The 26,522-nt window shown below is 33.9% G+C and overlaps 1 protein-coding gene across 1 annotated transcript in view; it reads left to right on the forward strand.

The window, feature by feature from the left end:
• Tmem38b (transmembrane protein 38B) overlaps positions 1-26,522 on the forward strand; it is a 60,371-nt gene that overhangs the window by 6,598 nt on the left and 27,251 nt on the right. Inside the window, exons 2-4 of the mRNA XM_027943010.3 lie at positions 11,017-11,173; positions 23,984-24,168; positions 25,105-25,192. Of these exons, the coding sequence (XP_027798811.2) occupies positions 11,017-11,173; positions 23,984-24,168; positions 25,105-25,192 (430 nt within the window). The remainder of the gene's footprint in view (positions 1-11,016; positions 11,174-23,983; positions 24,169-25,104; positions 25,193-26,522) is intronic.

Raw genomic sequence — 26,522 nt, forward strand, 5'->3', positions numbered from 1 at the left:
AGTGCCTTGCTATGTTGCTGAGGCTGTTTTTGAACTCGTGATCCTCCCACCTCAGCCTCCCAAGCCACTGGAATTACAGGCATGAGCTACCACACCCTGCTTAGAACTAGTTCTTGACTCCAGATTTGGCTAATTCTAAACTTTCTAAACCATCTGTGTTCTCTCTTTGCAGGCCCAGTGTTCCTGGTTTCTTAATATTTACAATTTAGCAATGACCTGTCTTTTGACATGTTATTAATCATGGGAGTTATTTTCTCCCATGATTTCTGTCACTTCCACATCACAAACCAGGTTCTCATTTGTTTTAGGAACTAAATTGAGGGAAAAAGCTTGTCATAGTTCCATTCTCTAATTGGTGGGAAATGAAAGGGCTAATAAGTTAAAAATTTATTACTCTGGGCATTTTGGACAGATGGCAGTGCTTGTGACAACACAATTTTGCCATCTTTGTGAACCCCTTATAAAGAAGCCATGCATGGTGTTGTATGTCTATAATTCCAGAGGCTCAGGAGGCTGAGACAGGAGGATTGTGGGTTCAAAGCCAGCTTCAGCAATGGCAAGGCACTAAGCAACTCAGTGAGACTCTGTCTCTAGATAAAATATAAAAAATAGGGCTGGGGATGTGGCTCAGTGGTTGAGTGCCCCTGAGTTCAATCTCTGGTACAAAAAAAAAAAAAAAAAATATATATATATATACACACACACACACACACACACACACACGTATACACACACATATATACTTATATGTGTATATACATATATATTTATAATTTTAAAATTATATTTTGATAATTATGCATTTATATATACACATATATACATTTTAAAATATGTATTTTAAATTATATATATTTATTAGTACAAAAGTTAAAAAGGTACAGACCAATGAATTTTCAAAATTAGTACATCTATGTAATCAATAACCAGATAGTAATAGACCATTCACAATCTTCAAGAAGCTTCCTTTATTATATGATTAAAAAAAATGTAATAGTTACTACCAGTATGTAGGAAGGGATGTCTCAGAAATGGCAGTTCATAATTTACTTTTGTAAGTTTAGAGATTATGCTTGAATATATTTAATATTTTTTTGAGTGATCTGAGATAAAACGCTGGCCAGTGAATTTTTTTAAGAATTTCTTTTTTAGTTATAAATGGACATAATACGTTTATTTTGTTTATTTTTTTTATGAGGTGCTGAGGATCAACCCAGTGCCTCACACATGCTAGACGAGTGCTCTTCCCCTGAGCCTCAATCCCAGCCCCCAGTCAGTGAGTTTTTTGGTAAAAAGATCTCATAAAGCTAGTCAGGAGGCCAGTGTCTAGTTTAAACTTTTCCATTAATGGACCGAGTAGTTCTAACAACTTAAAACTCAGTATTTTATTTGTGCAATGAATGTGCAGTACTAGAATATCTAACTGAGGAGTTTCCTCTCTACAGGGTTCTCAGTTTGGGCTGTAAAGAGCTTTTCCTCCAAGTTAGTAAATTTAAATAATTTTAGCTTATTCTTTGGTTCCCCAGAGTGGTAATTGCTTTCTGCAGCTGATACCTATGTAATAATATTTACCTTTTGCCTTTCAACCACTTATGAAGCAAGTTTATATCTATACTGTAATATTAACTTCTCTCTATTAAAATGACTGTGTATTTTCTATCTATTGACTGGACCTCTGACTGATGATAGAAATCCAGGAGGAGTGGAATTTAATGTCCCACTTTCTGGTTTGCATACTTTAAAAAAATTTTTTTTAGTTGTAGATAAATATGATATCTTTATTTTATTTATTTTTATGTGGTTCTGAGGATTGAACCCAGTGCTTCACATGGTAGGCAAGTTCTCTACCTCTGAGCTATAACCCCAGCTCTGCATATATCTTTTAAAGATATCTAAAGTACTTGGTATATCTTGATTATCAGATTTATTCAGTAGAATGTCATCAGTATTGTAGGCAAGTTTGGACTCACAGTATGATTAAAATCTCAATGTTGGAGTATAGGAGAGTTAGCATAGGCTTGAAGCAAGAATGTGATAGTTTAACAAAATGGAGTGCTGCTGCTGCTGCTGCTGCTGCTGCTTCTTCTTCTTAAATTGTTGTTTGTTTTTTACAAATTAATATGGAGAAAAAAGCATTTGCTTAGTAGGTGTCATGGTTTGAATACAAGGTGTCCCCCTAAAACTCCTGTGTTAATGCAGGAGTATTTGGAGGTGAAATGATGAGATTGTGAGAGCTGTAATCTAATCATTCCATTCTAGTTTGAATGGACTAACTGTAGGGAGATGGAGCATGGCTGGAGAAGATGGGTCCCTGGGGTCAAGCCCTGAAAGGGTGCATCTTCTCTGAGGGGACCCTTCTCTACCACTTCCTTGTTAGCAGTGAGCAGAGAAGCTTCCTTCCACTGTGTCCCCTCCACCATAATGTTCTGCCTTGCTTTGGACCCAGTAAAATCATGAGCCAAAATAAGCTTTTACTTCTCTGAGTAAATACTTGTTCTTGTCAAGTATTTTGGTCACAGCCGTGAAAAGCTGACTAATATACTAGGTTATGAGTTGTTAATTTGCTCTGGTAAAAACACTTCATCTTAAATACAGCCATTCACCAGGTCCATCTGTTTGATGTGGTCCAAAAAGGCCAGTTAAGCAAATCATCACCTTTTCATCTTTCAAGTCTGTTTATGGCACTTATATCTGTGGTATTTTTTTCATTTACTTTGTTGGCAAGAAGAGGAATCTCTATAGAGTTTCTTTTTGATCCTTTCTACCATAATGATTCTTACTCCACAGCTCAGAGAATCAATTTGGGGACTGAGCCAGTTGCCAAATATAACCATTCTAGATGTGCATTAATGAACTGGGGAAAATAACCAGAGGGTGGATCTTTGTATTTACTTGTCTCAGTGTGACTCAAACTTGATCTAAAAAAAACTCCTTGAATTTTGTCACAGATAGTCTGTAAACCTTTGTTGCTTCCATGATTATTTTTAATAATTCTAATGAAAAAGCATTATGAGGAATGTGATATATTATTTTATTCATTTTTCTTTTTTTATATTGATTTTTTAAATTTGTAGAATAGTCTCACAAAAGTAGAACTGTTCAAGGTACATGCATTTAATCAATACTGCCAGTTTCTTTTTCTTTTTTTTCCAGATTCTAGAACAATCTGCTTGCTTACTCCAGATCATATCAATTTTATTTTGTTTTATGCCAAGCAGAGGTGGAAAATGGTTTTCTAAAATTTTAATTTGCATTTTTACCACTTTCTCCTAAAATGCTAGGTTAATGGTCAAGGTTCTTTCTTGGACACTGACCTTTATGGTAACTTTTCTCTCTTTTTAAGGAGATAAATCTATAACTGGAAAAGGATAAAGCAAAGTATTAGTAATACACAGTTTAAAAATACTAAACATCTGGAGTTAAAATTTATGCAGGCTAGAACATTCTTGTGCTTCTTTCTGGAAATCATACTAACCACTAGCAAGCTGGATGTTAAATATTTAAAAAATAGCTACAGTGAAACTAGTTCTTAAGAATAGGGTTTTACTTTCAAGCTAAATTAAACTGAGTCCAAGAAATTAAAAAAGTCATGTTTGTCATACATAAAAACTATCTTTCTAAAATTTGTTACAAATAAGTTAATAGGACTATTGTAAACATAATCTAATGATTTTATTTTGGCTATAATTTTGGAATTTTGTAGATTTTAAGTGAGTTTACAGAAATAGTTTGGAACTTCATATTTAGCTTCCATTTTATAATGAAAATAGTCTTATTGAAACACAACCTCATTCATTCATTTATATATTATCTATGATTGCTTTCATAGTATAACTGCAGAGGTAAATGATTAAATAGAGACTGTCTGGCCCACAAAGTGAAAATATTATTATCTATCCCATTGCAGAAAAAGTTTTCCAGATCCTGGTTTAGTTGGTTAGGGTGAAAAACTCAGGTTCCCCCTATGATCCTCATAGGCCCTAACTACAGCCATGCATTGTGTAGCTCCCCTTTAAATCCCTGATCCCTTTTACCCTGCTCCAGTCACACAGCTTCCTCCTTGCTGCTCCTTTAGTACCAGAAGTAGCTGGCGTGGGGGTGGGGGGGTGGGGGAGGATCAGGATTTATTCTTCCCTTACTTTTTCACTTAATGGAAGTATTTTGATATTAAAGTCCATATGTGGTTATTTGTGTTTTCAACATCTTAGATTTGGTACTTAGATTTGGGTCTTCAGTACTTGGATTTGGGTCTCCATGTGATAACTTTTGCTAAGAGTTTTCGGAAAAATGGTTCTATTGATAGCATATTTCAAACATCTTTATTCAAGTTAGGACAAAAATTTTTTTTTCTCTTTTAAAGATCATTATGTTAAAAATAACTTGAACAGAATGTTTTTCACTGAAATAATATTGAAAACTGTGTAAGTAGGACTATGTGAGGAGGCCACCTCATCTATTCTTTTCCTGATTCTTTTTTTTTTCCCAAATGAAATCTTAGTTTCATTTATTTAAGGCTATTAGATTCATGAGTATTCTTTCACTATCATCTTATCCAAAGCAATATGCAGCTTAAAAATAGTAAACATCTGGAGTTAAAATTTATGCAAGCTAGAACATTCTTGTGCTCCTCTCTGGATATCATAATAACCATTAGCAAGCCTGATGTTAAATATTTTAAAATTTAAAATTTTAAACCAACAAATGGTTCTGGGAAAACTGGAAGCATATCCTAGTCTTTCAGTAAGAACTCAATAGAATTGTATTTTGGGCTTAGAGAACTGAGCCTGAAGGTTTCATTTACCTACCTCCTTTCTCTGTTGTAATGATGAATCTGCTGAATAGAGAAATAAGTCAGCAGAGTAAGCAGCCATGTACTAGGTATAAAAATGTATTTTATATATATTCTCTCATTTTAAATCCTCACAAGGTATGTATTATTTCTATTTTATAAACAATGAAATTTAATTTGAGTGAGATTGAGGCCAATCCAGAGGTTATGAAACTGATAAGCAGTCATAATTATTTGTCTGGCTTTTGACAGTCCTTGGTAAGGGCGATTAATGGCAGTAGAATTTTAATGCTTAAACTCTTTGTTATATTTCATATGTATTTTTCCATCATATGATAAACGTTCTATATTAGTACCTATTTCCACTAAAATGTCATAGAGTCTCAGGATTAACAATTTTATAATGGAGATGTGATTTGTGAAAAAAAATGTATCTTAAGAAGAATGAATAAAATAAGTGAATGTTGAGGGAAAAGAAAAGTTTTCTTTCTTTTTTTTTTTTGGGTACCGGCATACTGGGCCACTGAGCCACATCCCAGCCCTATTTTGTATTTCATTTAGAGACAGGGTTTCACTGAGTTGCTTAGCACCTCACTTTTGCTGAGGCTGGCTTTGAACTTGAGATCCTCCTGCCTCAGCCTCCTGAACCGCTGGGATTATAGGTGTATGCCACCACACAAAGCTAGCAAAGTTATTTTGGTGGACTTAATAAGAAATTAATATTTTATGATTAAATATTTTTTGTTTAAAAGTGTTTAATAAATTTAATTTGGATTGGTTTTAATGGCCAAAGGAGAGGTAGGTGTATTTGGGTTTGGCTTAGCCAGTGAGTGATAGTGTTAGAATAGTATCAGAATAGTACTAAGGAATGCAGAAGAGACACCAGTCAGTATTCCAATTGTGTTTTTCAGAACTAATCAGTTACCTTGTGAATGTGTTTTCATTGTGACTGCTGTGTTATTTGAGTCCTTTATAGCTCTCACTTAGAGTTTCTATTTTATGAATACAGCTCCATGCTAACCAGGTTATACCTGAGAGAGAGAGAAAAGCAGACATGCGTACTACACATGCATGAGGTGGAGGAAGTGGGGATAGATGGAAGGGGGAGGAAGAGTGTATGTGTGTAAATAAACATAGAAGTTGTCTAGAAATAGTCACCGTTCAGCAGAGGTGTGTGACTGAATTGTAGGAGTCGAGAGGAAGGGTCATTTTTTTTTTTTTTAATTTACTTCTGTGATAGTAGCTGGTACTTTTGCTTACTATGTGCCAGGCTCCATTCCAAGTACTTGAAATGTACTCATTTCTAGTTAATCCTTACAACAATGCTCTGAGGTGAGTTACTTTTTTCCTTTTCTGTTTTGATGGAGTGTGTGTGTGTGTGTGTGTGTGTGTATGAGTGAGAAACAAAGAGTTATTAATACAAAGAGTAAGTTTGTTTCTGAGCAGTTAAGATCCAGTCCACATTCTTAAGCACACTATATTGCCTTTCAGCCTGAGGTAGCTCAGTATGGCATTGTTCATTGTTCAGCTAGTGCTCATTAACCAAAAGGAGAAGATCAAAGGTTGTATTCATTTATTGTGTTGACCAGTATGACAGTCATTCACGCCTGCATGGGACAGTACTGAATGGTGCCGATACACATACTCAGATAAATATCTAAAATGTGTGTATATGTGTGTGTGTGTGTAGGGATGTATATGACTTAGTGGTAGCATATCTTATGTAGGGGTTTGTCTCTAAAAGCAGCATGACCATGTAACATCAAAATAGCTCTTTTCCAGCAATAGTAACAAAAACAGCATGATATTGGCACCAAAATAGACTGGTAGGCCAATGGTATAGAATAGAGGACACAGAGACTAACCCAAATAATTACAGTTGTCTTATATTAGACAAAGGTGCCAAAAACATACATTGGAGAAAAGATAGCCTCTTCAACAAATGGTTCTGGGGAAACTGGAAATCCATATGTAACAAAATGAAATTAAACCTTATCTCTCACCATGCACAAAACTCAACTCAAAGTAGATCCAAGGACTTAGGAATAACCCAGAGACACTGCGCCTATTAGAAGAAAAAGTAGGCCCAAATCTCTATCATGTTGGATTAGGCCCCAGTTTCTGTAATAAGACTCCTATAGCACAAGAATTAAAACCAAGAATCGATAAATGGGATGGATTCAAACCAAAAAGCTTATTCTCAGCAAAGGAAACAATCAGCGAGGTGAATAAGAGAGCCTACATCTTGGGAGCAAATTTTTACCACTCGCACAATAGATAGAACACTAATTTCTAGGGTATATAAAGAACTCAAAAAGCTAAACCCCTCAAAAAACAAATAGCCCAATCAATAAATGGGCCAAGGAACTCAACAGACACCTCTCAGAAGATTATATACAATCAGTCAAAAAATATATGAAAAAATGTTCATCATCACTAGCAATTAGAGAAATGAAATCAAAACTACTCTAAGTTTCATCTCACTCCTGTCAGAATGGCAGCTATTAAGAATACAAACAATAAGTGTTGGCAAAGATGTGGGGAAAAAGGCACACTCATACATTGCTGGTGGGACTGCAAATTGGTTCAGCCAATATGGAAAGCAGTATGGAGATTCCTTGGAAAACTGGGCATGGAACCACCATTTGACCTAGCTATCCTGCTCCTTGGTCTATACCGAAAGGACTTAAAAACAGCATACTTTAGGGACACAGCCACATCAGCAGCACAATTCACAGTTGCTAAACTGTGGAGCCAACCTAGATATGCCCCTCAGTAGATGAATGGGTAAAGAAAAGTGGCATATAAACACAATGGAATATTACTCAGCAATAAAAGAATAAAATCATGGCATTTGCAGGTAAATGGATGGGGATGGAGAAGATAATGCTAAGTGAATTAGCCAATCCCAAGAAACCAAATGCTGAATATTCTCTCTGATATAAGGAGGCTGATTTATAGTGAGGTTGTGAGGGGCAGCATGGGAGGATTAGATGAACTCTAGATAGGGCAAAGGGTGTCAGGGGAAAGGAGGGCATATGGGGCTAAAAAAGATGGTGGAATGAGATGGATTTCATTATCCTAAGTACATGTATAGGGCTGGGGAGATAGCTCATTTGGTAGAGTGCTTGCCTTACATGCACAAGGCCCTGGGTTTGATCCCCAGCACCAAAACAAACAAACAACCCCCCCCAAAACTAAGTACATGTATGAAGATATGAATGCTGTGAATATACTTATATACAACCAGAGATATGAAAAACTGCTCTATATGTGTAATATGAATTGTAATTCATTCTGCTGTCATATATAACAATACAAAAAAAAAAAAAAAAAAACAACAACAACAGGCAATCAACTTGCTTAGACTTTTGTTAGAGGCTTTGTCTCATTCTTTGTGAGTGGCAATTTCAATCTCAGTTCATTTAATTTCTTTTTAAGACTCTAAGTTTGTTGTATGTAGGTGTCCTTTGAGGCTACCCTGAGACTTGTATGGGATTCATACACACAAGTAGAGGATTCAGTTTGTGGTTCTCTTTCCTCCAAAAGTTCCTCCCACCTCCATCTCCAGGTATGACTGTTATGCTCCTTTCCCTGGTTCTCTTTCTGCTGTACTATTTTATGACTGTGGCTCACTCTCAGGGCAAGTGCCCCTCTGCCAAACGTGCATACAAAGGGGCACTCAGCCATGTGCTAATGGATTCTACTTATATGGACTCCTTTTTTTATTTTGAAAAATCCTGGCCACATTCTATTTTTTGGAATTGTGGGTTGCACTATTTTCATTTTTATTTCTGAGCACATGAATTTATCAATTCCCATACTTGTTAAACACAAGTATGTTGATGTTATTCTTCTGAATGCATTGTATACATTTTGGTTGATTGTCTTGATTACTAATGTTGAAGACTTTCTTTTTTTGGTATGTTTCTACCTACTTATGGTTCTGTTTTGTGACTTGCCCATTTTTCTTTTGTTTGTTGACTTTTCCTCATAATTAGTTGTCATTTGCCTTATGTATGTTGAAAAATATTTTATTCCAGTCTTTTGTCATATAAAAGTCTTAATTTTTTATTTTTTTGAGCAGTACTAGGGATTGAACCCAGACAGTCGATCATTGAGCTATATCTCCAGCCCTTTTTAGTTATTTATTTTAAAAATTTGAGACAGGGTCTCAACAAGTTGTCTAGGATGGCCTTGAACTTGTGATCCCTGTTCCTCAGTCTCCTATATAACTGGGATTACAAGAATGTGCCATGAATTTTGATGTCTTATCTATAAATCATGGCTTTATTCAGATTAAATACTTTTGTTTCTCTGCCTGCATTGCTTGATTAAAAAAAAAATCAGTAATGTTGAATTTTTGTGAAGCACCTTTTTCTGTCTAAAGGAGTGACCATAATAATTTCCTTGTGTAATGAATGAGGATTAATGAATTTCTAAATACTGAACTTTCCTTTAATTCTTTGGATAAAATCAAAATCAATTTGACCATGATTTATTATCTTTTTAAAAAACTGTTAGCCGGACGTGGTGGCGCATACCTGATGGCTCAGGAGGCTGAGGCAGGAGGATGGCAAGTTCAAATTTTATAAATTGCTTCTATTTTCTGGATGGGTTTACTTTTTTTGGTATGTTTTTTTTTTTTTTTTTTGATAATTTCAAATTTACAGAAAATTTTGAAATTTTCAACCAATTTAGAATAATTGGTTAAGAAACTATGTAGGTGGGGGGGTATGGGCAGGATAGATGAACTCTAAATAGGGCAGAGGGGTGGGAGGGGAAGGGAGGGGGCAGGGGGTTAGCAAGGATGGTGGAATGTGATGGACATCATTATTCAAAGTACATGTATGAAGACACGAATTGGTGTGAATATACTTTGTATACAACCAGAGATATGAAAAATTGTGCTCTATATGTATAATATGAATTGTAATGCATTCGGTTGTCATATATAAATTAAAAATATAAAATAAAAAAGCAGACTTTCCACCACGGAATACTGTCTTTATGATGAACGTAAAGAGAGAAAAGGCTGAAATCCACCCCTACCCCCAGCCCCTCAGTGGACATTGCATGAACCCACAACATGATGGCCACAATGCTCCTCTGGTTTCCTTACAGGAGGACACGATGGTATCAGGAACCTGTGTGGTGTCTGAGGAGGGGAATTAAAAAAAAAAAAAAAAGAAACTCCTATGTACACTTTAGTCAGATTAATCTACTGCTTACATTTGGTGCTGGGGATCCAAGTAGGGCCTCACACGAGTCAGGCAAGTCTTCTGTTGCTGAGTTCCATTGCTTCAGACCCTAGTTTTTTTCTCTCTTATGATATTTAATCTGGAACATGTCATTGGCCTTTTTATTGTTTTTCTTGACATTTTAATTGTATAGGTCAGTTTTTGTTTTTTGTTAGTTTTTTTTCTTTTTAATTCAGAAGAGTCCTCAACTTCGGTTTGTTTGGTTAGATAAATTCATTGCTTATTTTTGCTAGTAAAATGAAATACCACAGAAGTGATGGTATGTTCTCAGTGCATCATATCTGGAGTCACCTGATGTTGTTTACATTGATGGCTGAAAGGCTTCTCCACTCTAAATTTATTACTTCCTTCAGTAATTAGTAAGTATTTTGTTAGGATTTATTTTGAGATGGTGTTAATATCTGCTCATCATAAACTGTTCACCTTTGGGTTTATTATTCTTGTTTCTTGCTTGTCATGTTGAAAGCTTAGTTTGTTTACTTCAGCCTCATATTTTCTAAAGTACTTAAGATTATAAACTTGTTTTTTTTTTGGGGGGGGGATCCTGGGGATTGAACCCAGGGCCTTGTGTGTGTGAGGCAAGCACTCTACCAACTGAGCTATATCACCAGCCCTAAGATTATAAACTTAATACATAATTTGACTTATGGTCTGGGAATACTTATAGTAGGATTTGGAATGAAAGGAGACTAAATCATCTATTACCAGGAAGCTGGCAGTAAGAACCTGAACAGAGAATTTAAAAGTGCCCAAAATCAATCATTTTAAAAAATGTGTTCAGTCTTGCATTAAAGAACAAGTGATATGGTTTTTAATGGTTTAATGGTTGTAATTGGCACAACTATGAACAGTAATAAGTTGCTGAAAATAATGAATTTAAGAAGTTTATTTCTTTAGTGCATTGCGTACTTGGGGCTTATTTAATATACAACTATCTCAGACCATGTTTTGCCTTTACCATTTCAGGAGCAGTGGAAGGGGCATGGAAGAATCCTTTTTCAAGCTGGTTTTCTGCAATGCTCCACTGCTTTGGTGGAGGAATTTTATCATGTATACTTCTTGCAGAGCCTCCACTGAGGTTTTTTGCAAATCACACTAATGTTTTACTGGCATCTTCAATCTGGTAAGCTATCATTATGGTAAACTATGAGACATTCTAAAAATTGTTTTGTAAATTGCTAGTAAAATGAAATTTTTTTTCTTTAAAAAGTATTTTATCTTCTTGGAAAGTTATGTACAAGGAAGAAACCCAAATAATTCCAAATGTTTAAGCACCTGCTGTCTCTTTCTTGCCTTTTTCTCCCCTTATTTTTTCTTTTCTTTTCTTTTTTTATATATATTTTTTTTAGTTTTCGATGGACACAGTACTTTTATTTATTTTTATGTGGTGCTGAGGATCGAACCCAGTGCCTCCCACATGCGAGTCAAGCGCTCTGTCACTGAGTCACAATCCCAGCCCCTCCCCTTATTTTTTCCTAGAGGCAATTATTACCACCATAGTCTTATGCATTTAGCTTTTCAGACATGAAAGAGGATTAAATATTTGGCCCCAAACAGTTTCATCTTATGAGCTCAACTTATACATCCAGAATTACTACACACAGAATTAGAATACAATAAAAGTCAATAAATGTCATGAATGTATCCAAACAAAAAAGATTCAAATGACTCAATATATAATTGTCCTTTGTCATACTTTTTGTTGGGTTATTTAGAACCTTATGAGATCTTTAACATTAATTTTTTAGTTGTGAAATGAAGTAAAATGTTGCTAGGAATTGCTTTGGCTTCTTGTAACTCCAAATTCAGGTATGCTTTAGAGAATTGATCCATTAAGTTAAAAAATAGGTATACTACAAATCAGTGAAGTTTGTTCTGTTGAAAGCCAAAACTGTGCTTCTATTAAAAACCACATCAGGTTAAATATATAAGATGTTAGGAACACTTAAGATTTCATTTTTATTATGATAATTTGTAAATGATTGTTTTACTAGTTCTGAAGGAGATATTATAAATAATAGTAGCAATAATAAAAAGTAAAATGAGGGAACTTGTGGCAGGAGAAACTTGAAAGGGTATAATAATACACTTGATAGTTTTGAATACTGACTTGTTACTATATGTCAACTAAATTCTTTATATTCATTTTCATATTATATTATAGGAGTCCCCTGAGTTAGTTTTTATTCTTATGCCCATTTGACAACTGAGAAAACTGAAATAAAGAAATGTTGCTATAACTTTCGTATCTAGTAAGTGACTGAGTTAGAATCAAATTAAAAAATTTGACTTCAGAACCTTCAAACTTGATAGGCGCTCTCTCTCTCTCTCTCTCTCTCTCTCTCTCTCTCTCTCTCTTTCTCTCTCTCTCTCTCTCTTTCATGAAGCTGTGATGGAACCAAGACCTCACTCATGCTAGGCAGGCTCTCTGCTGCTGAACTACATCCCCAGTCCTCTCATAAATTTGTTAACAATCTCCTAAATATAGTCTTTTCCATTTGCTTTTTGTTTTAAAAAACTTTTCAAGGATTTTATTTCTACAATGATATTTTAAAATGATATTAGCATTTTAGAAAAATTCTTTTTATGTGTGTAGATGTTGAAATTATATAAAAAGTAAGATATCCAGAATCTGACACTCACCATCACTTATACTTCTATTTCTGTTGTACTAATCACCAATACTTCTTGCCTGGATAGTTGAAGTAGCTTCTTAAGGGGTCTTGCTGCTCTATTCATTATCTCTCTTTTTTTTTTAAATTTATTTTTTAGTTTTCGGTGGACACAACGTCTTTATTTTTATTTTTATGTGGTGCTGAGGATCGAACCCAGTGCCTCGCGCATGCCAGGCAGTCATGTTACTGCTTGAGCCACATCCCCAGCCCTATTCATTATCTCTTGAGTCTGTTCTTCATGCAACAGATGAAATGAATTGTTTTAAAATAAATTGGAACATGTTACCCTTATGCTAGAGTTTCTTACCTTATGAAGAACAAAATTCTAAGCTCTTACCATAACCTATAAATCCCTACAAAACCTTTCTTCTACTCTTTAATGTAATGTCTTACCACTGTAACTCTTGTTCACTAATTCTTGAACATATAAGATATTTTTCTTCCTTAGTGCCTTTGAACTTGCTTTCTTCTCCCTGTAATGTTATTTTCCCAGAAGACTCATAGTTTATTAGAGAGGTCTTTCACCATCCTTCTCTATTTTTCTTCCTAGAGTTATTACTGCTTGACATATTAACCGTTGACTTTTTATGTTGCTGTAATTCCACTAGAATAACAAACAGCTTATTAGACCAAGAACTTTGTTTTGTTAACTGTGTACCAAGTAATATTCTGCTTTCAGTAAATACATTGCTAAAGGAGTAGATTGCTATGTACTGTCATGAGCAATTTCTGAAATTGAGTACCAAGGAATTACAGATCTTGATTAATTGATCTCTTAAATGAAGTGAAATTGCATGTCTATAAATGTATGATTTCTTGGCTTAAACTAAGACATATGTTAGAAATGGAAAATGAGAAATGCATTTTTATAATGAATTAATAACATATTCATTAACCTCAGATCTTTTATTATTCCCATTTTATGTAAGAGGAAGTTGAGGCTTAAAGAGTTGGTATAAAGTCTGAATTTCAACTCAGGCATTTAGATTATGGTCTTTATAGAGTTTTTTCTCTAAACAATCTTTATTAGTCTTTTCAGCTAATACAGAATAGGTAGAAAAATATTTCTAAAGTATATGTAAAATAGAAACAATTATGATGTAATAAATCTTGTGTATCCATTATTTAATTAAGAAAAAAATTGCCACTTAAATTTTTTTATATGAAGTGAACATTCAGAAAGCCACAAAGATGCATTGACATAGTAAATTATTATAGTGTATACCCTTGTAACCCCTACCCCAGTCAAGAGATTGTGCTTTGTCACTAATCATAGAAGTTCTTTCTGTGTGTTTTATTCCAATCACAACCTCTTTCCCACCTTAAATAACCATTATAATAACACATCCTTACTTCTATGGGAATCACGTTTCATATTTTTATAATTTTATCACCACTGTTCATTCCTTGATATATTATAGTTTAGTTATTTATAGGTTCAGATTGTCTGATTTGATCTCTTTTGTGATATTTACAGTGTTTTACACTTAATGCCTATAACAGTAAATTGGGAATTGTAAAATGGCAATGATCTAATTTTATCTTTTCTTTTTATTTATTTAAAAATTTTTTTTGTAGTTGTACACAATACCTTTATTTTATTTTTTTATTTAAATGTTGTGCTGAGGATCGAACCCACACTGCACACATACTAGGCGAGTGCTCTACTGCTGAGCCAGAACCACAGCCCCCTTCTTTTTATTTTTTAAAATATTTTTTAACTTGTAGATGAACACAATACCTTTGTTTTATTTTTTATGTGGTGCTGAAGATTGAACTCAGTGCTTTCCACATGTGAGGCGAGCACTCTGCCACCGAACTACATCCCCAGCCCTCTTTTCTTTTTATTCATCAGTTAGAATATTATTCTAAACAGATACTTCTGACTTACCATCTACTATTTGGTAAAGCAGTTGTATAGTTCATATAAGAAAGGCAGGATAAATACTTTTTTCTTTTCCTTTACTAGTTTTCAGTATAATTAACCTATCCTCTGTCATCCTCCAAAGATGACCAGTTTAAAAAAACAATAATTATGAACTCATGATTCAAGCATATTTCATGAGTTTTAATTTTAATTTTTGTTTTAATTCTTTGGCCAGTGGGAGCCTCTTTAAATTGGCTCCTGAGACTTCGGATTAGCTTCCTTGCCTTTTGGTGTTATAAAATTCATCTTGCACTTTTCTTCTGGAATTTCTTTAAGAACCTCCAGTATCTTTTTAATGAGAAATGGCATTTCAAAACCATAATCTGAGCATTAGCGATCATCATTGTTACTGAGTTCATCATTGGTTCTAGGCCACTACAGTGAACAGATAAGAAAAATAAAGACAAAATAACTTATGAGTTCATATTGATATTTCTGATCCAAATTCAAAACTATACAATTTTTATTTATCTTATCTCTATTACATACATATCTTCTTTCTTTGATATTAAGGATTTTGATTTTTAAAAGAATAGGACATGATAGAATTAAACTATTTTGACATTGCTTATTTATTCTGTTGTTTATTTGTTTTTGTGTGGTGCTGAGGATCGAATCCAGGGCCTCACCCATCCTAGGCAAACACTCTAACACTGAGCTAGAACCCCAGCCCTCATTTTATTCTGTATTATGCACATGATAGTTTTAGAGTATAGTAAGACTGTCACCAATTTGGTTACTGGAAACTTTTTTTTATTAGAGCTTTATATTTATATATAATATTTGGGTTCCTTTTGACATACAAAGAATTTGATTTCAATCCCCATTCCCCCCTCCTTAATTTCCTCCTTCTTTTTTTTTTCTCTCTTCTCACTCTTTTATTTATTTATTTTTGACTGGTACTTTCTACATATACATAGAGGAGATATACCGTTTGGTACATTTATATATGTATATATTATGGTTTTGTTAGATTCATTCCATATTTCTTTCCCTTATGCTTCCTTTTCTCTCTCCCTCTCATTTTCCTACTTTTAATCCACTGATCATCCCTATATCTTTATGATATCCAATCCCCTCCCCCACTGCCTTTTCCCCCTTATTTTGCTTTAGCTTCCACATACAAGAGAAAACATTCAACCCTTGATTTTCTGAGTCTGACTTATTTCACTATGTATGATTTTCTCCATTTCTATCCATTTACTGGCAAATGTCACATTTCATTCTGATTTATGGCTGAGTAAAACTCCATTGTGTGTGTATACCACATTTTCTTGATCTATTTATATATTGACAGGTATCTGGGTTGATTCCATAATTTGGCTATCGTGAATTGTGCTGCTACTAACATTGTATTGGCTGTTTCATTATAGTATGTTGATTTTAATTCTTGGATAAATACCAAGGAGTGGGATAGCTGGGTTATATGGTGATTCCATTTCTAGAATGGAATCTGCTTTTGAAAGTAGTTGTACTAATTTGCAGTACCAACAACAATATTTGAGTGTACCCTTTGCCTACATCCTTGCCAGCATTTATTATTATTCATATTCTTGATAATTGCTATTCTGACTGGTAGTATTTGTGGTTTGCATTTCCCTGATTGCTAGAGATGTTGAACGTTTTTTTCATATATATATATATTTTGGCCATTTGTGTTTCGTTTTGTTCTTTTGTCCATTTAATGATTGGGTTATTTTATTTTATTTCATTTTTTTGTGTTCTTTATATATTTTAGAGATTAACCCTCTCTCAGAGGAGTAGTTGGCAAAGATTTTCTCCCAGTCTGTAGGCTCTATCTTTGCTTTCTTTCTTTTGTTTTTTTTTGGGGGGGCGGGTGTGGGTACCAGGATTGAACTCAGAACACTCAACCATTGAGGCACATCCTTAGCCCTATTTTGCATTTTATTTAAAATCAGTGTCTTGGGGGCTGGGGATGTGGCTCAAGCGGTAGCGCGCTCGCCTGGCATGCGTGCGATCCGGGTTCGATCCTCAGCACCACATACAAACAAAGATGTTGTATCCGCCGAAAACTAAAAAATAAATATTTTAAAAAATAAAATAAAATCAGTGTCTTACTGAGTTGCTTAGTGCCTCGCAGTTGTTGTGGGTATCCTCCTGTCTCAGCTACCTGAGGTGTTGAGATTGCAGGCCTGCGCCACTGCGCCCTGCCCTCTTTGCCTTCTCAGTTATGAAAATTGCTTTTTATGTTTAACTCTCTTATGTTTAACTCTTATGTTTAATACAAATGCACCGTTCTGCATTCTAATAATATTATAGCCATTTTATACTATACTTACCCTTTTTAAGTTTTCATTCAGTCTTATTTTTCAGCTAACTTTAACACTTAATACTAGTTCTTATGACTTATATCTGTTTATTTTGGTTGTCTGAAGCTTATGCTATAGTAAATTTCATCAGGAATAGTAGTCCCAGAGTTTTCACATAAGGATGTTTATTTGTGTCTTTTAACTCAAAAGCCAAGTTTTTTATTTACTTATTTTAAAAAAATTATTTATTTATTCTAATTTGTTATATATGATAGCAGAATGCATTTCAATTCATAGTATACATATAGAGCACAGTTTTTCATGTCTCTGTACACAAAGTAGAGTCACACCATTTGTGTCTTCATACATGTACCTGGGGTAAATGATATCCATCTCATTCTACCATCTGTCCTAACCCCCTTTCCCCTCCCCTCCCCTCCCTTCCCTCGTCTTTGCCTTATCTAAAGCCTATTTTATTGAATATAAAATCATTGACACATGTATAATTAATATATTAAATGTACTATTTCATTTTTCCCCCCTGACTTAAAGCATTGCTGTGAAAAAGTCTAATGGTCTTTTAATTTTCTTGCCCTTATAAAGTCATGTGCTTTCTCTTTCGCTCTCTCTCTTTTTTTTCCTGAATTTTGTTTTCATTAGAGTTTAATAATTTAAATAAAACATGTTTTGATTGGTCATTTTGGGGCAGTATCTTCAAGTATGTGGGATGTTCTTTTTAGTACATATAAATGTTTTCTTATTTGGAAAAATTGAGTATTTGTATGATTCCTTGGACTTGTTTTTCTTTAGGAACTACTATTATTACCGGCAGATTGGCTCTTCTTTGCCTTTCTTCAATGAATCTTTTTTAAAAAAATATATACATTTTTAGTTGTTGATGGACTTTATTTTATTTGTTTATTTATATGTGGTGCTGAGAAATGAACCCAGTGTCTCACACATGTGAGGCAAGTGCTCTACCACTGAGCCACAACTCCAGCCCTTTATCTGTCTTTTTAAGTTAAAATATTTTTACCTTTTCCTCTTCTGTTTCTTTGGATGCACTGTCTGTTGTGTTTATTTCTCTTTTTGTTTTCTTGTTTAGTCTTCATATCTGAAATTACCTTTGTTTTTTATTTTTATTCATAATCCTTAGTTTTTAGTTTTTTTTCTAATTCTGATGTTTGCTGTGCTTTTTATGTCTTATATCACTTTCTTAATGTCTTCAGCTTTTTCTTTTTTTGAAATAATGAGCTACAGTTCTAATCTGATTTGCAGAAACATCCTGAGTGTTTTTTTTTTTTTTTTAGTTGTAGTTGAACCACAATACCTTTATTTTATTTATTTATTTTTTATGTGGTGCTAAGGATCAAACCCAGTGTCTCACGTGCTAGGAGAGTGCTTTACCACTGGGCTTACTTTATTTATTTTTTTATTGTAATAAGTTTATATGAGATTTGACCTTAATAATTTTCTGTTAGTAATATTTATATGAATTTGGTTTCCTTTAGGCTTTCAGAATTAGGTAGAATTTTCTGACTTCACAGAGCTTCTATTTGTTGTTTTTAATGTAGCATTCAAAAGATGATGGTACATGTTCCCTGAGATTTCTTGGGTCTTTTCTCCTTCCCCATTTTGGTCTGGACTTTTCTCTTTCTTTTATTTTTCTATCCTGCTCTGTTTTGATTTTATTCCAGCAGTTTGTTTTCAATATGGGGCCTGTTCTAGAAGATCATCCTGGTGGATCAGTTTTGAAAGCTCATACAGACTAAATTGTTTAAACCTTTTCCCATCTTCTATCATGGACCCCTTGTCCTATCTGATGTTTAAGCTGCCATATATGTTAGTTCACCCTTGCAATCCTAGCTATGTGGAGGTTGAAGCAGCAGGAGGATTACCAGTTCTAGGCCAGCCTGGGCAATTTAGTAAGATTCTGTCTCAAAATAAAAAGGGATGAGGATGTAGTTCAGTGGTAGAAACCTTACTTAGCATGCACAAGACCCTAGGTTAATCTCTAGTTACTAAAACAAATGTGCAGGCGAGCACACAGACAGAAACCCTCTAGTTTTTCTTCAAATTGGCCTACATGTACTTTCTGGTGAGTGCCCATTTGCTCCCTTTAGTGTTATTTTGTTTGTGAGCTTGTATCTTTTTCCTGTTGGTCTCTCTGAGTGTTGGTGATTTGTCTCTTCCCACTTGCTTTTGGGGTCTGAGAGGTTTTCTTATTAGTATTGTATATAGGATTTTAGTGTTGGCTGTCTCGTTGCTCTGTGTTTTTCTGTGGGATTTGAGTAAATTAAGATATATTCAATCACTACCATCTTCCCAGAATCCTTCTATTAGTTTTGATGTCCCCAGTATCTTCTCTAGTCCCCCTTTTTCCTTCCTCAGAGGGAATCATCATAGTTTTGTGCTTATTATTCATTTGCTTTTCTATGTAGCTTTAGCAATGTTTATATCTCAAAACAATATAATTTTTGAAATTTTATAAATGGAATCATATATGTTTTTCTGTAACTTGCTGTTTTTTGTTCAACCTCTATTCCTGAAATTCATTTTTATTGTGTGTGGTTGTAATTTATCAATTTTCACTGTTGTATAGCATAACAGAATTATCACGTCATAATCTTTCCTTTTCTCTACTGACAGTTGTTTCTACTTTTTTCCTATCATAAACAGTATTTCTAAGAAAATTCATACATATTTACTGGTGTACATATGTAAGATTTTCTCTTCGCATATGCTTAAGAGTAATATTCAATTATAGGGAAAATGATTCTTAAACTGTATTATATGATGCCAGATCATTTCCCAAAACCATTATATTAATTTACATTCTCACTGCATTGCACCCAACCTAAGAACTGGACTCTACCAGTAATTTTTATACATTTATACATTTTCTTCCTCTGTCCTGTCTTCTAATTTTTCACAGATAACCTCTACCCTAATGGTTGTATTTATCTTACCTTTTAGAAAAATTTATATTATATTGGTGAATAAATAATAGTATGTGGGGAGCCATTCTCACACGTGACTGGGCAACTCCCGGTTTGGGTCTGAGGCGCTCTGGCTAAACTGTGTCGGAGCTTTCCCGGCCCTCTCCTGGTGCGAGAGCCTGTCCGTGTGAGGGTGTGACTGACCACTGACCCCGGGGACCAGTCACTGACCCAGACCTTCATTGGATGGAATTCTCCCTTGAATTTCTTGTTCCCCAATAAAAGGCTACTCCCTGGCGTGCTCCCTCTCTCTCTCTTCTGCTAGCCCTGAGTAATCCTTGCTGCCCTACCGGGTGGTTCGAGGTATGAACCAGAGGGAGAGCCGTCTGGGACCTGGTCATAGAAAAAGGTAACTGAGTCTGTGTGTTTATTTCGATCTCACTAGTTAACTTTTATGCCAAGAACCTCATTAATGAAACCAGTGCGCTGGACGCATGGTGGAATAGTATTTTTAGTTTTGTTTGTTTGAGGCCCTATTTTTTTTTTTCACATTTTAAAAATCCTTTTAATTAGTTGATGAAAATTTGGGTTATTTGAGGCACTATTTTAATTAATTTATTTTTTGTGGTTCTGGGATTGAACCCAGGGCATTATAACATGCTAAGCACACACTATAGCATTGAGCTATATAAGCCCCTAGCACCTGAACCCATTTTAAAATGGAATATCATACTGACTAGTTTCCTGGGCATTAATTTTTCACTTGATATTATATTACTAAGATTCATCTGTATGTTTTTGTGTGTAGCCATAGTGCATTCCTTCCCATTGCTGTTTAATCCATTATATTGATATCTATATTTATTTTATTGTTGATGAGCATTTTATTGGTTCCAGTTGTTTTGTTGTGCATTACAAAACCACAGTAATGATAGTAATTTATATATCATTTATTATGTCCTAGACACTCTTCTTAGTGCTTTATATTTACTATCTCATTTAAACCTCACATGAATCTTGTGAGGTAAGTATTGTTTCACTCTTCACAGATCATATAACTGAGGCATGAGGCATAAGGCATGCAGAGTTAATAACTTACCCAAGGGATTGCAGATACTAAGTGATTGGAACCTAGGGTATCTATCTAGTTCTTTGTGCTTTGTTCATGCAATGTATTCCTTTTTTTTTTTTTTTTCCCCCAAGTACTGGGGATTGAACCCAGGGCACTCTACCACTGAGCCCCTTCCTCCCTTTAAAATTTTGAGAAGGTCTTGCCAGGTTTCTGAGGCTGGTCTTGAACTTTCAATCCTCCTGTTGCAGTCTCCAAAGTAGATGGGATTATAGGAGTGTGCCACCACACCTGACAATATTGCATCCTATTCTGCAAATAGGAATCTTTTCTTTGTCCTCATAGACCTTTACATATAAAAAAGGTTCTGATTTAAAGACATATAGTATGTGTTACTATTTTCTCCTTTAAAGTTTTAATATTTAGAATAAATATATAGTCTTTGCTTCATTTAATTTTTCTTATTTCTTTCTTTATTTTTGGTATTCGGTATCGAACCACTGAGTCACATCCCCAGCCCTTCTTATTTTTAATTTGAGACCACATCTATATAAATTGCTTAGGGGCTCACTAAGTTGCTGAGGCTGACCTCAAACTTGCGATCCTCCTGCCTCAGCCTCCTGAGTCACTGAGATTACAGGCATGTGCCACTGTGCCCAACTACTTCATTTAATTTTAATTTGAAAATTAAAATGATGTTTGGAGTGTAAATTCTAGCAAGTAAGGTCATCTTTAGTATCATAGTGCACACATCTGGAGATTAGCACCATCTACTGGCATACAGAAACAATAACTTGGTTATGTCATAATTATCGGTTAGAAAGATTTTTCTTTTTTTAAATTTTTTTTTTAGTTGTAGTTGGAACACAATACCTTTATTTTATTTATTTAGTTTTATGTAGTGCTGAGGATCGAACCTAGTGCCTCCCACGTGCTAGGCAAGTGCTCTACCGCTGAGCCATAACACCAGCCTATAGATGGAGTTTTCTTTTTGAAAATCTGCTTCTGAGGAAGCAAATATTTTATAATTTTCCTACATATTGATTTTTATTCCCCAGGGTTTTTTTTTTTACCTTGAACTTAAATTCCCAAGTGTAACTTATTGTATGTTGCATATTATACAGTTGCATAGCTAAAATTACATTTAGACAAGCTGTCATTGGGTAAGTCTTTTTTCAAAGCACATATATAAAATAATTTATTAGAGTAATAAGAACAAGAGGAAACTATTGTATTGAACCAACATTAATTATATTTATTTAGTGTTCTGTTTTGGTTTAGTTAAGTGATAATATCTTTGTAGAGGAATGGAATTGATAGTACAGAATTCTCAGTGACTAACCTTGGGAAATTTTACTCCCATTTTTCTTACTTTAAGTGGTTTAGCTTTCATTTGTTGGTGGTGTAGGATTTTATTTGTATCTTGTTTTTGGACTAATTTCTATCCTTGGTCATTTTTCTTTCTTTATCAGTTTAATCCATGAGACTTAAAAATGTGTGAGAAATCCATTATTGTCATTCATTTTTCTCTTTTTTCTGTTATGTTTTCTTTAGGCACTTTTAGAAGTTAAATGTATCTGAGATGTTATAAGGAGGGACATGTGATTACTTAATGAGTGTTAGTTGAGTGATTCATTAAAGGAATTTAAAAAAATCTAATTTATGTTACAGAGTAGGAATAGTTGTTTTAGAGATTCAGTGTTTCTGATATGTTTATTTATAAGTCTTCTGAACAAAATAAATGATCTTTTGCTCTGTGGCTATTTAGCACTCAAGGAGAGTGTTTTTTTTTTTTTTTTTTTTTTGTTTAATGTGTTAGCTTATTGTAGGTATTCACATATTTAGGAATATCTGATTAAGGACTTACTAATTCAGAAATAGAAATAATTATAAAATCTTGAATATGAAAAGTCCAAGATTACTCTTGTAATAGCATAAGTTTTTAACTCATGTTAAAGATAGACTTAGTGAAGGGATTGAGAAATGGGGTCATTTGTACTATTGTTTTTGTTATTCCTTTCAGTATTTTACCTTTGAATTTAATTTCTGTTAAAGTGAAAACTAATTTTTTCTAATTCTAATGTATAATTTTATTTTATTAAAACATATACAATGTCTTTATACTCTAGAAAAATGAATTGGAGAAAAGGGCATTTGGTAATTGAGAAAGGGTTGCACTCAATCCCCAGTAACTTCTTTCCTGTGCCTCTTTGTGAACAACATAAATCTATACAAAGATAGGTGATAGCTCAAAAGCAAGCAGGGTTGTTAATATTTTAAGAACAATTCACCTCTGGTGAATTATTTTTTAAATTTCACTTGTCCTAAGCATCTGTTCAAATAATGTCAGAAATTTTTACTAGAAAAAAAACGACTTATTTTCTCTTCATTTCTAAAACATGATTGGTTAAAACTAAGCATGTTCAACTAAATTTTAAAAACCAGGCTTATATTCTTTCAGTTGTATGAAAGAGTGTTCTTTAACAACCTTGCTTGACATTGTGTAATTAGAGCAGTCTTCACCCCTAAAAGTGATTATGCTTTTGCTTAATTTTGTTAGTTGATTCAATACTTCCAGAAAATAGGCACAAATTAGGAACTCAGTAGATACTTCATCCATTTATGGAGTATTCACAAGGTCATGACTTTTTTTTTTTTTTTTTTGGTATCAGGGATTGAACTCAGGTGACTCAACCACTGAGCCACACCCCCAGCCCTGTTTTGTATTTTATTTAGAGACAGGATCTCACTGAGTTGCTTAGCACCTCACTTTTTGCTGAGGCTGGCTTTGAACTTGCAGTCCTCCTGACTCAGCTTCCCTAGCTGCTGGAATTACAGGTGTATGTCACCACACCCAGCTGATCATGACATTTTGACATGTGATTTAAAAGATTGACCTTCCTATACAGTATGTGCTTTTCTTGGATTCCTATTCTAAGTTTACATGGATAATTCCATTTATTGTGTTATGCCATATTGTTAGTACTGATAGAGTTTTGTTTCTGTTCTTCTGATTCTGTGCACATATTAAAATATTTAAATTTTAATTTCAGGTATATTATATTTTTTTGCCCTTGGGACCTTATTTCCCAGGGCTATTCATTCTTACCTGTTCAACTTCTGGCTGCGGGAATGAAGGAAGTGACCAGAACTTGGAAAATAATAGGTGGAATCACACATGCTAATAGCTATTACAAAAATGGCTGGTTAGTCATGATAGCTATTGGATGGGCCCAAGGTAATATTAACAATATGTGTTCATAGGTATTCTCTTATTGATGTACCATAATTATGGGGATGGCATACTTTTTTTTTTTTTTTAAATATTTTTTTAGTTATAGATGGAAACAATGCTTTATTTTGTTTATTTATTTTATGTGGTGTTGGGGATCGAACCCAGGGCCTCACACATACTAGGCAAGTGTTCTACCACTGAACTACAATCCCAGCCCCGATGGCATACTTTTATTAACAGTCTTTTTGGAGGTAGAAACTTTGTTTCTGTTGGCTAGCAAAATTATTTAAAAACTAGAACTTTTCACTAGTACTAGTTCATCAGCCATTATTTTGAGCCTAACTGTTATATAAAATTTTTATGATTTTGATTTCATTTTTATCTTTGATTTATGAACCAGAGACATTTATGTTAATTATTTTAACATAAATAAAACAAGTTTACTTAAGAAATTATGTAGCTCTTTCTGTGTTCTTTTCCTCCAATTTGAATTACTGGAAATAGTAAATATGATTGGTTATAGATTCATGTTCATGCATCAGTTGCTTTTATTGTTGCTTTCTGTAGGAATTGAATGAATTTCTCTAATAACTTGTTATAGTATACTGTACCTAAAACTAATTATATCAGGAGAGTAAATGGTAAAACATATGATTTTATTTTTTAGGTCTGAAACAAACCTCTAGCCATACCTCTGTGCTTGAGACCCCAAATTTAAGCTTAAGTGCAGTAAAATAGACAATTGCCGTGCTGGTGAAAGGGGAGAATTGCAGATGTTTCAGTATCCTAAGCTTACAAAGCAATTTTTTTCTTTCTTCCAAGATTTCTGTTTGGGAATCCTCTTGGATTTTAAATCAGGTGGTAGAATTATGGCTCTCCTCAAATATTCTTAAGAAAGTTACTAAATAATCTTGTTTATTTTTTAATTTTTATTTTTAGGTGCAGGTGGTATCATTATCACAAATTTTGAACAGTTACTAAAAGGAGATTGGAAACCAGAAGGTAATGAATGGCTGAAGATGTCCTAGTAAGTTGGTATATATTTTACTGAGATCTGGATTTTGTTCTTAGATCTTTTTTTTTTTTTTTAAGTTGTAGTATTGAACACAATATTTTTATGTTATTTGTTTACTTTTATGTGGTTCTGAGGATCGAACCCAGGGCCTCACACATGCGAGGCAAGCACTTTGCCACTGAGCCACAGCCTCAGCCCCGTTCTTAGATCTTTTTAACAACATTTTTAGAACTCCCAAGTGTAATGAAATATAGCTGAAAAAATAAATGGTAATGACAATGGAAAGAAAACCCCCCAATTTTATTCTTTCTAAAAGTTTTCTCTCTCAAATGAAGTTTTAAAATAAATATTGATTCACTTCTCTGAGGATTTATCCCCTTAAAAAACAAAACAAAATAAAACAAAACAAAACCCTTCAGATTATCATAGAATTATGGGAAGAGTATATACTTATGAAGAGAGATCTACTTAGAGGCAGAGTTCTCTGGATGGAAATGAATCAATTATAGGCTCTTGGCATTTTCATTAGTGATTGTGACATCGCACACATTTCAGTTTATACATAGCTCTAGTAGTAAAATGTCAAAATTAATGGGAAAATAAATTAGTACATTATCATAAGATCCTGAGAGTGGTTTTAAAAATTACAGGTGAGTTTAAGTATCAAAGTAAGAAAAAGATTAGCAAAAAAAACCACTGTATATTTGTAATGCAAACTGTAGGTCACATCTGTTTAGAGAAAAGAATCTAATCATTAGATGTTTTCTAAAGACAACAACTCAAATCTTATAAATAAGTCATAGGTATATACCTGGTGCACCTGAAAATGAAATGGAAAATAGAGTTATTATTCACACAGGTTGAGAAAGAGAAGACTTTAGGAATAGTGGCCATAATAAGCTGCTCTTACTGTTGATTTTTGTAAGCTCATTTTCTAATTAATGGATTAAATATAAAGATCACAAGCATTATGAATGAGGTAGTATTTTTGAGTGAACCAATAAATCCCAGGATATTCAACTTGGAAAGTACCCTTTAAAGCTTATAAGAGGTAGTTTGAACATAATATATTCCAAAGTAAAGCCTTAGAGAATAGTGTATAAAATCAGTGTTTTAGAATAAGTGGAACTGAAAACAGAATCCAAAGCTATTTTCTGAGGCTTTATCCTATCAGGTGCTATGTAGACACTTCTAAAAACATATATGTTATCACTAATACTCTCAATAAACCTAAAAAGCAGGTATTATTTCTACTTCATGGATTAGAAAACTAAGGCTCAGAGATATTAGAAGACTTGCTTATTGCTACCTAGGTATTTAGAATGTTTTTCTTTTCTTTCTT

The sequence above is a fragment of the Marmota flaviventris genome, chromosome 13, assembly GCF_047511675.1.
Source record: "Marmota flaviventris isolate mMarFla1 chromosome 13, mMarFla1.hap1, whole genome shotgun sequence".
In the NCBI taxonomy this organism is placed as follows: domain Eukaryota; kingdom Metazoa; phylum Chordata; class Mammalia; order Rodentia; family Sciuridae; genus Marmota; species Marmota flaviventris.